Below are 15,505 nucleotides of genomic sequence, written 5' to 3'. Positions count from 1 at the left end.
TTTTTTTTTATTAATAATCTCTAATTTAGCATCCAATGACAGCACTACGCGTTTTTGCTTAGTAGTGTCAATAATTTACAAGACTGAAAACATGGCATGAGATGGAGGTGATGTCAGTGTCCCATGATCCTGTGTATGCGTGGGTGGTTCGGTTAATAAGAGCCGCATAATGGAGGTTTGGATAAACTGGGTTCTATGGTAATTATATGTTGCCATATTCACACAAAGTAATCACATTTGACATTTGCATGCACAGTCCCAGCTGCAAAGGGTGCAGCCAAATCTCTGTCAGGCCTATTTAATTGCTTCTGAGACTATGTCTACAATATCACTTATGTTGGCATAACCTATGTCACTCAGGGGTATGAATAAGCCACCCCCCTGAGCGACATAAACTACATCGACTTAAGCGCCGGCATTGACAGCACTCTGACGAGGGAGAGCTTCTCCCGCTGACACAGATGCTGCCACTCGTTGGGGGTGGATTAATAAAGCTGATGGGAGAGGGCTACACTAGCAGGGAGGATCGATCTAAGATACGCAAGTCGAAGTATCTTAGTTCGACTTACCTGGCCGTCCTCACGGCGGCGAGTCGACTGGCGTGGCTCCACCGTCGACGCCGCTTACTCCTCCTGCTGAGGTGGAGTACGGGCATCAATTCGCAGATCGATTTATCGCATCCAGACGAGACGCGTAAATCGATCCCTGATACATCAAACACTACCTGCCGATCTGGCAGGTAGTATAGACGTACCCTAAGAGCAGCTACACGAGGGAGCTTACAGCGGCACTGCTGCATCGGTGTAAGCTCTCTAGTGTAGCGATAGCCTGAGTAAAGGCACTAGGTAAGGGGTATTGTGCTGCCCTGGCTGTGAGTGGAGCTGTTGCATACTCCTATCTGTCTTGTTTAACTGCACTGGCTCCAGGGCACTGGCCTGCAGTTTGGAGAACACTGTTCCCATGGCACTGTATTGTTGTTAATCGCTGCATCCCATTCCACACACAGCAATATTCCATACATCTAGCTACCCACTGCTTTTATTGAATGTACTTTATCTCCTGTTTGCTGTCAGCAACTGCAAATTAGTAATGCCAGCATGAGTCTATGTATGCAGTCAGCATGATCAGACCCCACCAAAGTCCTTTTGTCCAGATTCTGGCCAGGGTCTGGGAATACTTCAATAAATCTGTCCGTTTGTTGTGATACTTAGGCATTTTTCTGCTTGTAACTGCTTTTACTGGTTATCGCCACATACAGTGAGCACAACAGAGGGAGGGAGAAATCTGTCAAAACACCAACTTTGGGCCCTGTGTACATGCCAGGAGAAAGTCCCAGTATGGGCACCACCAGCACAGCTTCATTGTCACAGCCTGGCACTTTAGCGGAGATCCTGCAGAGATTGTTTATCCAGGGGCTCAATAAAGAATACCTTAGAGAGAATACGTTTTTCAAAGCAGAGCGTGGGGAGTTGCCGTGTTGTTTGTGGTTAACAAGACCTGTGCATGTGACTCATTACCCTTAGTGTATATCCATATAAGCTGATTGCCATGACAAAGTGCTGATGCCAGCTCTGAATGCTGTATCTAACTACATGCTGCTGAGATCCTTCCACCCGTCTTATCAAAACAAAGCCAGCATTGAATCTCTCTTTCAATGTCCATTTAGATCAGCAGTTACCGTTAGCATTATATTTTGCCACCTGGCCACCGTGATCAGCCACAGTAACGTTCAGGTTGACAAAGCTAAGCAAAGAATAAAGAAGATGCTTTACCATTATTGCACCAAGGATTAGACTGGTTTTATTATGGGATGTCTATGAGGCTAGTTAGCAAACTGGGCAAAGACCAACCATGCCTCTGGAGGAGATTTTTTTGTGGACTCAAGTGGAACAAGTTTAGTGACCCTGACTACTGGCTAGATGACATTTTTCCATATCATAAAACTACAGCGCCGAGCACAACAAACAATCTGCTCAGGAGAGGTCCTAGACTGGAATAGCCCATGGTCCCTCATTCATTTAAAACAAAACTTCACACAAAAACACAACAACACTTCCCTTTTTTGGATTACCTAAAATGAGATCACCTTGTTTTTGAAAGATGTTAGCAATTTTAAAAGGTGTTAGCAATATAGTTAGCACTGCAAAATAGCTCTCTCACCCATGGCTAGCATTTTGTTTTTTAACCACCCACTGAAACAAGATTAAAAATGGTGTATGACTGACTGACATCTGATGTTTCTCTGACCACTGTCCATACCCAAAAAAGGCAGCCACTAGAAAATCCATCATTCTCGATTTCTAATGTCCGGTCCATTTGGCACCAGTGGTGTAATTTTCTCCCTACATCTTTCCATGGTTGACAGTGGAACTGTTTATTATCATCCCTTGACTGTGGAATCACAGAAGGAGCGGAGTCCTAGTTCGACAACTTCATAACAGAGCAGAAAAAACAAGTATTTGAAATTACTAACACCACAGAATATGAGGGGGAGCCAGTACTGAATGAAGCTAGGTTTCAGGCAGAGGGGTATCTTTAGAAAAGGAATCAGACAGAGGTGACAGAAACTGTGGAAAGAAAGGAATCTAATTCTTTGCCACCAGGACCAAATGTAAAGAAAATAATCTCCAAAGTGATCAGTTGAGCACTCTATTCTAAGTATTTTAAAAGTAAGTCCCTTCAAGTAAATAGCTCAGGAGCACTCTGATCTGATCTAAGCTAATGCTATGAAAACATGATTCACCTCTAAAAAAAGGAAGAAATCAATTCAATGGCCAATGGGCAGAGTTTGATGCAAAGGGAATACAGAATAGCAATCAGATTAAAAACCTTTGCAACTGTGCCTGGCAGTGGAAAAATTCTTGCCCTCAAATGGTAAGGTCAATGGACTAGCTCCAGAATTAATCCAGGTCATATTCAGGAACACTAAAATATCATCTCTGCAGCATCAAAGTAAACCCTACTGTAACACAGCAAGAAAAAGGCTGCACAGCTGGTCATGTAGTTAAGAAATCTGGCTTAGTGCCCAGGGAAACTGATGTCTCAGCTACCAAATGCCTGTTCCCATGCAAAGTCAAAATAGCAAAGCAACTACTGTACAGAATATCACAGCTAGCTGTTATCTGATTAAGGCAATTTCATTAAAAAACAAAACAAAATTTTTACCCACACTGTCACTTAGAAACACCACCAGCTAAATCCTAACTATCAAAGAGGGTATCGATCCCGCCATTAATCTGTACATTCTCAGTCAGATGACCTGCGCCAGTGACCTTGATGTGGCTGAATCTGTCTACTGATAGCAGAAGGAACTGATGTGCTCTGTATCCATATATCAACAGAGGGCCCTGAAGTGCACACAAGACTGCAATTTACTCAAAAGACTCTAGGGACATTTAAGCAGCAGAATCACGACAGTGGATTTAGTTTTTAATGAATTCCCTCTAGCGCCACCTTTTTTCTTTATAATACATATATTTTTATGGAATTAATGTTTTAGCTTTTTCTTTATATGAAGTTTTGAAGAGGACCTGTCCCTTTAATTTGCACCATGATAAATGCTAGGGTATTACTCTCTCTGACATGGTATTTGGCCTCAAATTAAAAATAAAATAATATTAACATAGGGCTGATTAGTCTTATTAATATCTATTATTTGTATTTTGAAGCCAAGGAGTGCCAGTCATGGATCAGAACCCTATTATGCTAGGCACTGTACAAAAAGAAAAGGATTTTTTTTTAACAAATTATTTTAAAAAGGTCAGTATCCATGCAAAATAACCCATATAAATAATTCTCTTCCCAGAGCCTCTGGCAAACCATCTTGGAAGTGCTTATTGAGGAAGAATTTTACACAGTGCACAATGATCTCGTGGGACTTACTGCTACAAGACAGAGCTCAAGAACTTAGTAAGGTTCAAAATTAAAAAGGATTGAAAATTTATAAGGATAACAAGAACATGCAAAGATACACTATTAGAGAGGTTTTGAAGGGATGCTTCAAGGAAGAAGCCAACCTCTAATTAATGGGGCTTAGGAAGAAAAATTCCCTGTGGGCCAGGTATTCCATAAAATCCTGCTGTAGGGTTTCTTGCACGTTCCTCTGAGGCACACGATACTGGCCACCAATGGAGTATAGACTTGATGGAGCACTTGTGTGATCCATTATGGTAATTCCAACCTTCATTTCTAAATCCAGGTTCTGCACCTGACTTTCAAGGACATTATGGATCATGCTTAAACATATATTTTAAAAACAAAGCATTAATTTCAAATGCCTCTTGGAAGCACTTGCAAATGCTAGAGTGGTGGGATTTCTTGGCTGCTGCAAGGAGAGAAGCCACAGATGCTAACACACTTAAAAAAATGATGGCACTCTACACATTAAAACCTTGCCTGCACCAGGGAGTTTTAGGGGAAGGGGAGGAAAACCCACTCTCCCTACAGGTACTGCCACCAAATTGGTGGCATAAAAGAGCCATAAAGGAATGGTAAATTCACCTCCAGCTGGATACAGCACAGAATCTGGCCCATTGTGTTTTGGTATTAATGAAAAACAGCAGCGTCGTTTCTAAATTAGATATCTGAAATAAGAAGGGCGTTCTTCACTGGACCACATCAGTTTCCAGAAGATCACCTTTAGGCCTAATACAGATTGATGGTATCCCTTTAAATTGGACCCTGAACTTCATTTTATCCCTAATTTATCAATTATTATTAGATTATTTTAAAGTTACAAAGGTTTAACTGGTTTCAGGATAGACAGTGTGCGGTGACATTGTTATGGAAGTTTCAGTCAATTAAAACAAAAAAACCCATTCAAATTTGAGATCAGGTACCTAGCTAAGGCAAGGGCTCTGTTTACTCGTTCCTCAAGTCCTGTAGTTCCCAAAGCCTTCCACGTCATCCAGAATTTAAATGCATCTGGTCTTCTGCTACACTGGATAGACTTGTCTCCTGTGTCGTAGCTGACATCATAGAACTTGTCCTGCTGGAAAAGGTAGGAGGCCTTGGCAGAGTAGCATTTCTTAAGCAGGTCCTATTTTAAAATAAAATAAAAGTTTAGGCTGCTGCTGTGCATTTAAAAAAACCCTTGAGTTTTATAAGCAACATTATAAATAGGACGTTAACTTGCACTATTTTCTTTGTGCCAAACTTTTACTGAAAAAAAAACAACAAACATGGAATGAACCCAAGCATGGAGGATGCATGCAAGGCCCTCCTTATTACTTAAGAACACTGGATGAAACCCTGGCCCCTATGAAGCCAATGGGAGTTTTGCCATTGATCCCAGTGGGACCAGGATTTCACCCCATATTGCTAATGATGAGTTGTGGGCTGTGGAAGAGTTTTCTGTATCAGCCCCAAAGAGGCCATGGGAGCAGGTGAAAAGAAGAGCCACTGGATCTGTATTTACACTGAACTAGTTGCCCAAATATATACAGTGTCGGCCTGCTGCTGCCATACTTGCAGTCCATAGGCTGGAAGAACAGTCACAGAGGAGGTGCTTTGCAGCCAGGAGTGCTGGAACAATTTGTATAGTGGGGTGCTGAGAGCCATTGATCCAAACTGTAAACCCTGAATAGGATGGAAACCACTTCAAGTCAGAGGATGCGGCAGCACCCCCAGAAGCCCTAGTTCCAGCACCTATGTTTGCAGCCCTGTGGCCTGCCTGTGGATAAAGGGGTAGCTGAATCCAATCTGGCCTGCTCCAACAGAGTTCCTTACGTATAGTCCAATTACTTGGGGCTTATGAGGTGGGGTGGATTTCATCCCAAATTTCAGATTCCCCCCCCCCCCCCCCAAAACTGGACAACCTCTAATGATTTAAGCATAGATTATTCATTTGGTACAATAAAAATACACCAAGCAGAGTATCAATACAGCACCATTTTTAGTCTCCTAAGAGATTTCTGTCACTCTTCACATTTAAAAGTAGCATGCAGGAAATTATTTTATTGCATCATAATTCCAGTTTTGAAATGAAAGCATTTTATGCAAAAATTCGTATGCTCTGACTCTCAAGACTAATTCAGTAGAGACTGTCCAAACAGAGATGAGTGGTGAAAAAGAAGCCACAATAAATGAGTTCTGTAAAGGGATTGGACGAAGAATGAAGCCACATCATTCATAAGAGGAGAATGGGTTGTTGTAGGATTATGGGGTACAAAATATGACAAAAGACACAAGCTTACAAATGGAGCAGTGGAGGAAATAAAGGCAGCATTAAAGGAGAGGGGAGTTGGAAGAAGGTAGGTCACAAGGTGGGAAGTAGGAGGAAAGGAGAGCTGTGATGCAGCAGGCACAGAGCTGAGCAGAGCCTGGAAGATTCGGACAAGGGGTTTAAAACTAAAGTGCAATAAGACTAGATGCTAGTGAAATGTCTCGAGGAAGGGGTGCCATAGAGCAACAGGAGAAGAAGATGATTTTAAAGGCAGAAATTTGGATGGCCAAAGAGAGCAGAGATAGGGATAAGCAGAAAGGAGAAGGTTGCAGCATTTGAGACAGTGAGGAATGGACAGATTTGATAAATACTGCAGAGGAAGAAGCAAGAGCCAGGATGTAGGAGGAAATGGAAAAGAAGTTGAAGATGGCCCTAAGGTTGTGCATTTACATGACAAAGGAGGGTAGTAGAGTTGTCAATAATTGAGGGGGGTGGAACTAGTGGAGGATTTTGGATGAACGAAACCATTCAATTAAGAATGCATATAGAGTAAAAGTTTGGCTACAGAATTTAATCTGGATTTGCCACTCTGTGTTTACGTGGCAGCCACACTGCATGTGTTCTAAGTAGATCATGAAGCTTATAATCATGAAACCTTGCTGCTCATGGAGAGAACACAATCCATTTTTTAAATTTCAGTGTGGACTGACTGAAGGTATATTTCATATTTCATTTCTCTACATCTGTTGCAAGTTTGACTGTGAAATGGTACAAGGTGTCTGACAGAGACTTTTACGAAAAGTGTTATTTCTGTAACAGAATGTACAGGTTTTAATCTGCATTCCAATGCATCACAGATAACTCTCTTGAACTGGTAATAAAATAGAAGAAAATATGTCAAGACAAAATCCAAGGGATATAAAAGTGTTATGAGTTACCTACTGGCATACGTAGAATAAAATCTGTTAGGAGAATGAGGGAATAATAAAAGGGAACAACATTCCTCATTTCAAGTCATTATGTCTTCCTCTTTCTCTCCTTGTTCCTTCAATTCCCCTTCAAACATTGGGCTATGGTCTTGATTGAGGGGCACAAAAAGGGAGAGCATTCAAGGAGGTGTGTGTGGGGACTGGACACTATCAATACCACTAGCTTCCCAGAGGGACCAGCAAATCACCAGCCCGTCTCACCTCCATAGCAGCCAGCAAAATTGACATTATAGGGAGAAAGCTCATGCCATCACCTTGGAAAGAGTGATACCGTGGCTGCTCTCCCCTTACACTCCTCAGAATGGTAAGGCTCCATACCCACAAGTTGGAGCAGTGGATGGAAAACCACAACTGGGCCCCACATTTGTGAGATTTAAGAAAGCATCCTCTATCCTTTTAGGAGACTGGAAGTCATGGTGACAAAGGCAAGAAGATGGAATCTCAAATCAAACAAAAGGTCAGACACTGAGCCTTTTCCAATCCCTTCTTACAGTCTTATGTTATTCTGAGTGGTCCCACACCTGCTACAGTAATCTGCCTGCACAGCCACTGCGTCACATTAAGTCAGTTTTGAAACGAAAGCTTGCTCTCATAGGTGGACATCTAAGTCAACCAGCAGAGCAGGTAGTGCTACAGCTTGAAAAAGAAGTAGTGGTATTAAAAAAAAATGATGTGTTGTTTGGTTTGGCTCCTACAGACATAGTGTTTCAGCTCTGAGGATGAGGCAGGGATGGACACGGAGTTATCAAAATATAACATAGCTGCATTGCAGAGGACGTAAGGAAGCAGAACCTGCAGCAGAGCCAGTCTCCAGGCAATCTGAGGAGCGGAGCCGGCCTGTGGTAGGCTGCTTTGTTGGCGATAAGAGTCAGCAGTCCAGCTCTTAAAACCAGCAGCAGAAGTTTGGTGGCTGCTCAAAGCATTCACCCATGACTGTGATAGCTCCGAGCTTGGAAACAGCCCTGCCCCTGCTTTGCCTCACTCCATGTAACCTGGCTCTGGCCATCGCTCCAATTACTGACTTCTGGCTCCTGCTGTAGCCACCAGGGCTCACTCCTAATCTAACCACCAGGCACAATCACCCACATCCTACTCTCTGACAGAGAGCATCAGAGGATATTAGTTCCCCTCATGTCATTCTTTCCTATGGGAAATTATTATGTCTATCACAAAAAGACCTAACATGGTGTGTAATGTTACTGCAAACCATGGAAGATCACTTGAGATATTGCTATAACCAGAACTGAACAGCTTCATAATTGAATATGTCAGACTGCAAACACAGCAGGTGTTTAAAAAGTAGTCCTATCTACTTGGAGTAAATGCTAATTCCTGGGAATGTTACTCAGAAGAAGAGAGTGATGAATTCATGGGGGGGAAAAAATGAAACTTATTTCACTCTATCAGTGTATGCAAGCAAAAACAGAAGAGGTATTGTCACCTATCGCTCCCTAGAAATACCGGTGAGCCATCTCTTTTCCACCTACCTATCCTGCTGATGCACTAGTGCAATGTGCTGAAGTAACTCTGCTGAACACAGCACCTCCTGTCAATCTGTGACAGCACGAACTACGGTAAGTCATCCTTCAGCTGATTTTTATGCAGCATAGCACATCACTGGGACAGGCAGACAGAGAAGAAACCAAACCATATGGAAGATATGGAAGGGATGAAAGAAACATGCCAGCACAATGCAGTGAACAATAGGGAGAGGCAAAAGAGCAGTGGTTGTAAGTTGACCTAAAATTTAGTGCAAATGAAGGAAACATTTAGCCCTAACTGTTTCATAGAATCATAGACTATCAGGGATCTCATCTAGCTCAACCCCCTGCTCAAAGCAGGACCAATCCCCAAACAGATTTTTATCCCAGATCCCTAAATAGCCCCCTCAAGGATTGAACAAACAACCTTGGATTTAGGAGGCCAATGCTCAAACCACTGAGCTATCCCTCCACCACAGTTTAATGAATGCCACCTAAAGACTAAATACTGCTCCCATCCAAATGGATGAGAGTTTTGCCATGGACTTTGATGGGAGCAAGATCAGTCTCCAAGTGCTTGAAACCACTTCATCCTGCATCTGTGTGACTGAGCAGCTTACTTCATAATCGAAATCAAATAAGTTACAGGAACACCATGTGCAAAATTCAACCCTGGTATAACTGTTGAGTTCAGTGTCATGGGTGAATTTGGTCCCATATCATTTATTTGTCCTTTGTGACATTGTATACATTTTTTACAGCTCTATACTTTGTATTGGAGAGTGTAGTAAAAATAACTTGCAATTGCTTCCTAATTATCTCCACTTCCATAATACAGCAATGATACACCCCAATTTTAAGTTGCATTTAAAAAGAAAACAGGACAACTTACAGAGTTGTCTTTCACCAGAAGAGCACAGCACTGGATTCCTGCCATCAGCATTTTATGGGGATTCCAGGCAACAGAATCAGCCCTGGGGAATTAAGGAAAGAGGAAAAACAAATTATTACCTTCTAATCATAGTAGTAGATAGTGAAAAATGCCCATGTATAGTACAAATGCCTATAACAAATTTCTGAATTTCCTCCCCACCCCTCTATAAATTCCGTGGTCTCTTCAATTAAAAAAATGCTTTGGATATACAAACTCCAAAGAGATTCTTAAGCAGTGCCCCTTCCCAATTAACACCCTTCCTGGGCGTTCTCCTGAGCCGTTAAACTATTTACCTGTGAATGCCATGCAGAAGCTTACGATGCTTCCTTGACATCAAAGCTGAGCCACCCCAAGATGCCTGTTGAGATATTTACATAACCAAGACAATGTTATTTGTATATTCTAAGGTTCTGTAAGTATTCCTACTGCATTATTTTATAAAGCCTCAATAATCCATTTTATGCTAAAGTGATACTCTGTTTTAAATGTTTGATCCTTGATCACGGTGCCTAATTGTACACTCAGTGACATCAATACAACCATGTTGAAATCAAGTCGGTTGCACTGGTGTCGAAGAGGGCCCAATTCTGCAAATCTCACTCACTCACTCTCTGTAGCACTTACAGGAGTAGTCCCATTGACCTCAATGATAATACTCTCTCAAGTAAAGGCTACTCTATGCAAGTTGCATAGTCAGGCCCAGATTTTGGACCACTGACTTTTACTATGGAATATAATGTTTGCAAGTATGTGACGGTAGCACCCAGGGTCTAGAGTGACCAGACAGCAAATGTGAAAAATCGGGACGGGGGAGGGGGGGGAAGAGAATAGGAGCCTATATAAGAAAAAGACCCCAAAATCAGGACTGTCCCTATAAAATCGGGACATCTGTTCACCCTACTAGGGTCTGATGTTGCATCACTGAAATCAATGGAATTTTTAAACATGGATTCAATGTGAGCAGGATTGGACCCCAACTACCTAACAGCTGCAATGAATCTATAAGTCTGAGACATTAATGAAGAGTTTCCGTGCAGCAATGCATGGAAAGGGAGATTGTGGGGCACACGTCACATAATATGCTCAAAGTATTTTATAGGAATTATTAGTAGTAAAAAAGAAAAGGGCTCAAATGTTGAAGGCACTGATCCTGCAAAGAGCTCCAGGCAGGCAGACCCCCATGATTGCGCAGAGCAGGGACTTAAGCAGGGATCCACCCAGGTACATGGACCCACCCATGCAGAACCGGGACCCAAGCAATTTAAAAACACATATGCAGAATGTTTGTGTTAAAATGTACCTGGCAGGGATTTCTGCAAAAGTTGGAAATATTTTTCTAGGAACTAAAAACTAACAAAATTTTGTGGAAAATTTCAGAAAGCCTCATAGAAGAGTCCTATTAAAGATAATTTTTTTTCTGAATGGGTAAATGCAAATAAAATGTTTTTATACATATTTATGAAGAAATTGGTATATGGTGGTATATACTGTTACTGACTGGAAGTTAGGCCAAAAGCCATGTGATAGAATTGGGTGAAATCTCGGTTCCCATCCCTGCACAGCTGTGGAATCACTGCTGTTCTGCTGTACGAGACTAGAAAGCAGAAAGACCATTTAGAAGGATTCCACAGCCCCCTTCATGTTGAAGAGCCAAGTGAAATGTTTCTCCGCTTGACAAGAATGCACAGGGGATTGTGGGTGGACTAGAAGAGTAGTAGGGGTGTGGTCAGTGAATCATCAAATAACCTAGATTCATTAGCTAGGAATCCCACACAGGGGTGGGGCATACTGAGCTATGGCCACTACTAGAGCCCAAGGATGGTGAATAGCTCTTGGGACTGAAGCCAACAGAGTGACTCTGATTCACACCAGTGTAACTGACATCAGAATATGGCCCTGCTATATAGAGCATTTACATCTACTCAGAGTCATTTAATTTTAATTGTTATTTTTTTCAAAATTATAAACAGGCCCATTTTAGATGTTCTCTCGATAACCATTGGACTGTGCAATGCATAAATCAGCATAAATCTGGGCTTTTAGCTTTCAAACACTATTTTCAGTGTACATGGGGTTGCTGTTTCTTTTCAGAATGGCCTCTGATTACCATGACTCCTGAAGATTATTTCTGAATTACAAGTTCCTGTGTTTACTTGTTTTCTCTTTCTTATATTCATCATTGATCATATTATGAATATTACTTGAGTTCTTTTCTGCAGTTACAGGAGTACTCACTCCACATTACTGAGCTTGAATAGATATGTATGGCTATACAAATTAATAAAATATAGGGTTACAGCCCCTCTACATCCACACACAAATACCTACCACTAAAAGCTTAAATAAACCAAAGCCCCACTATCAGCCTAGGATAAGAATTTTCAAACTTTTTCATAATGGGGGCCACCTCTTAATAGCAAAGTTGCCGTGCTCACCGCATATCCTCCCATTCATGCTTGTGCAGGACACCTCCCCTTCCTCTGGAAATCAAGTAAGATCCCTGGGGCAACTACAGCAATTGCACACATGGAAAAGTAGAATTTCCCAAATATTAAATTTTTTTTTAGCTTCTTAATACGATTTAGCTGCTGGAAACAAGAAAAGCCAGTTCTCTGCAGGCCACTAGCAAGTACTTCTCAGACTGCAACTGAGGAACCATAGGACAATTATCAGATCAAAAATATTAGATTTGATAAGCAATGCCCTAACCATACTATTTCTCCAGCTCTTATATTAAAATGAATAGGGCCTATCCATCAAATCAATGGCAAAACTCACTGACTCAATCGGAAGCATGATCAGGTTAAATATAAAAAAAGTTTCTATTTAAAATTCAGGTAATTTCCATTACAAAAATCTTAAAGTGTTCAAAATCAAAACAAACAACATTAAATCTTCCCTATAGACCCAGGTCCAGATTTTCCTCTGACTACATTGATATAAATCCTGAGTAATTCCATAGACTTCAGCAGAGTTATTCTGGATTTATACTAGTGTAATTAAGAAGAAGAATCTGGCCTACAAGATTTAATTTTAGATTAAACAATTTTTTAAAAAATTAACTCTTCATACTAGTAACTCAATAGTTACTCCAGATAGAGATAATAAATTCAACTTTCCAACCTTTCACTTGTATAAGATTAAAACCTTATCATACAATGAAAAAAAATAGGGTTAGAGAACATTTTATTCCGAGCAGCCCAGGAAAATTTAAGTGGGTCAACAGGAAAGCCAAATCCAAGAATGTGAGACAGCCATCAGTTATTGTGATCAAGGCAGATTCTGCTCTCATTTGGACCACTATGAACTCACTGACTACAAGTCTTCCTAGTCTCACTGGGAACACTGACTTTGACCCAGCTAACAGTAACTATGCTATATCCAGTCCACATTAAGAAGCTGAAAGAATTTGAAGGAATATTTCTATACAATTCTCCTCTTCAAAACTGCATGGGGTTTGGTTTTGTCTTTTGGGTGGGAGGAAAGAGTGGGAAGCTGTTTAGAAGCATTCTTAAAGTACAGTCTGGCAATCTGCAAAAGAGACTTTGACCAGGTTTCAAAACCCACTTCTTTTCTGGTTTTCAGCAAGTGGAACTTAGCAGAGAAAGTGGCTGCATTTCTGCCGCCCATGCAAAGAATGGCAAATGGAATTAAACTCCTGTCTAATTTCTGAGTGCATAGAAATATCACAGCAGCCGAAGAAAGCATCAATAATGCTGAAGCAATACTAACAAACTACATGGTATATAAACTAACTTACATCCACATGCAGCCAAAGACCATGTCTTTCACAGATATCAGCGATTTTATCCAGAGGATCAAATGCTCCCAACACAGTTGTACCAGCTGTGGCACAGACAAGAAATGGTGCTGCCCCCTGTGAAATGATCCAAAACAAAGAAATGTCATTTGCACTGTTCACATCCTCTAATATGCATACTGAGCTAAAATATAACAAGGTCTAGAAAAGTAGGGCAGGTATAACAGTGTCTACATTTTAGTTTCTCAGCAGTAAAAGGCTAACGTATGAAGTACTGTATTTAAAAATGCTGACTTTTGAAAACCAGCATTCCAGGATGACATATTGTCCTGGGCTGGACTCTACTAGATGCAGACTATATTTTGACAGCTCTGAGCCCTGTAAAGATGAAAGTATGTTGTATAGTTGACATCTCTCTTTTTCACTTTAATTGTCATTTCACAATCCTTTCCCTCTCACTGCTGTGTTTGCTGCAGCTCTGCCTAATACTGATGGCACCATTAGTTCAACTATCAGGCAAGGAAGTGACTCCATCTCTCAGGGGATCCCACCTGCATTACCTCTGCAGTGCTTGTATTCTTCACCCTGCCTAGCGCAGAGGAAGGCTGAGCTTGGTAACACCTTCTGCCTTAGCAGGTGCCAGCATATTCTAAAGCTGGAACCATTATCACTAACCCTAATGTCAGTGGCCCACGGCAAGTCACTGTATCTGTCCTACTCTTCTGAAAATAGTAAGGATTATAGGCAGTGGTTAAACATATAGTGAGATCTTCTGCCATCTCTCTCTCAGACAGATTAGATAGATTGAGTAGTGAAACTTTTGGCAGCTTTGAGGTCTCTGGCAATTCTTTCTTTCCCTTTTGGCCTCGGCAGCAAAAGTTTTCCTGTTTAGTTAATCCTAGCAGGGTGATTACAATAGTAGACGGAATTCTGCCCTCCGATACGAGCTTGTCAGTGCGAGTTGCACATGCAACCAAGTTTGCATTTATTTAGAGAAGCTAAATTCATCTCAAGCAGCACTGAGCAATAGAACTCTTAGGTCAATGGGAGTGGTTAGTCCTCTGCACCACTCAAGGTCATGGCCAAAGGATGGAAAAATCATTACTGCATACGCACTAAAACTGGTATTAAACTGTTAAATTTGAGATTTCTCATCAACTACATGTTTAATTTTAGGCTAACGAGAGGGACCTCTCTCTGATTTATTTTTAGGGCCAGATCCTCAGCTGATGTAAATCAGCGTAGCTCCATTCATTTCAATTTATAGCAGATGACAATCTGGCAATGTGATGTTTTATTTCAAATGAAATCCAGACCAACTTTAAATAACTATCACTTACTTTTAAGCACCTATTGAAGACATATAGGCCTCATTCACAATTACACTAAGGCAACTTTACACCTAACCATGTCAACAGGCCTTGCAGGGAGAGTCAATTTTACTTACACTTCCAGCGCAGTGTAAAAGGCCTTAGTGTAAATGAGACTCAGGCCCATATGTTCACAAAAATCCCAGTCTGTAATGTCTCATTCCTCTCACAGTCTAAAACAAGTCAACTAATATGAAACACAACAAAAGAGCCTGAAACTAAAGTACCAAGTGAAGCAACACTTCCACTATGGCAATAATTCTATGTATTCATTACATTTAACAAAAATTCATTGAAGAATCCCTGCTGGTCTGCTCCCACAGTAAATGAACAGGCAAAGGCAAAACTCCCACTGAAGCCAACAAGGGGTTTGCCTGAATTAGGCCAACAGGATTGGGTCCTCTATGAATTCTTGATAATGACCATAACATTTTTAGTAAGTAAAGGAAGCATGTTTTTATTCTGCTTGCCACTATATTTAAGCAAATCCTTTTTTCTGAGTTTTTTCCTTTTTGCTGTAAGTACTAGGTCTAGTCATATCGTGTTAGTAAAGAGGCCGAGGGTTCTTGTCTATTATGCCTTATGCAGTGTTGATCTCAAGATATTGGATAGACAAGGTGGGTAAGATCATATCTTTTATTGAACCAACTGCTGTTGGTGAGAGACAAGTTTTCAAGCTTACACAACGCTCTTCTTCATGTCTGGACTCTATGTAACCTCAAAAGCTTGTCTGTCTCACCAGCAGAAGTTGGTCCAAGAGAAGATATTACCTCATCCACTTTGTCTCTTTGTTATGCTTTATAGAACA

At 41.1% G+C, this 15,505-nt stretch overlaps 1 protein-coding gene across 3 annotated transcripts in view; it reads right to left on the bottom strand.

Moving 5' to 3' along the window:
- Positions 1-15,505, bottom strand: part of GADL1 (glutamate decarboxylase like 1) — a 139,406-nt gene that overhangs the window by 58,982 nt on the left and 64,919 nt on the right. For all 3 annotated transcript variants that reach the window (XM_045007085.1, XM_045007084.1, XM_045007087.1), the window contains exons 9-12: positions 13,328-13,444; positions 9,861-9,925; positions 9,526-9,607; positions 4,839-5,038 (exon numbers count right to left, since the gene is read on the bottom strand). In XM_045007085.1, the coding sequence (XP_044863020.1) occupies positions 4,839-5,038; positions 9,526-9,607; positions 9,861-9,925; positions 13,328-13,444 (464 nt within the window). The remainder of the gene's footprint in view (positions 1-4,838; positions 5,039-9,525; positions 9,608-9,860; positions 9,926-13,327; positions 13,445-15,505) is intronic.

Source organism: Mauremys mutica, chromosome 2 (assembly GCF_020497125.1).
Source record: "Mauremys mutica isolate MM-2020 ecotype Southern chromosome 2, ASM2049712v1, whole genome shotgun sequence".
In the NCBI taxonomy this organism is placed as follows: domain Eukaryota; kingdom Metazoa; phylum Chordata; order Testudines; family Geoemydidae; genus Mauremys; species Mauremys mutica.
The sequence above is the reverse complement of the archived record's forward strand: the minus strand, read 5'-3'. Positions and strand labels throughout refer to the sequence as shown.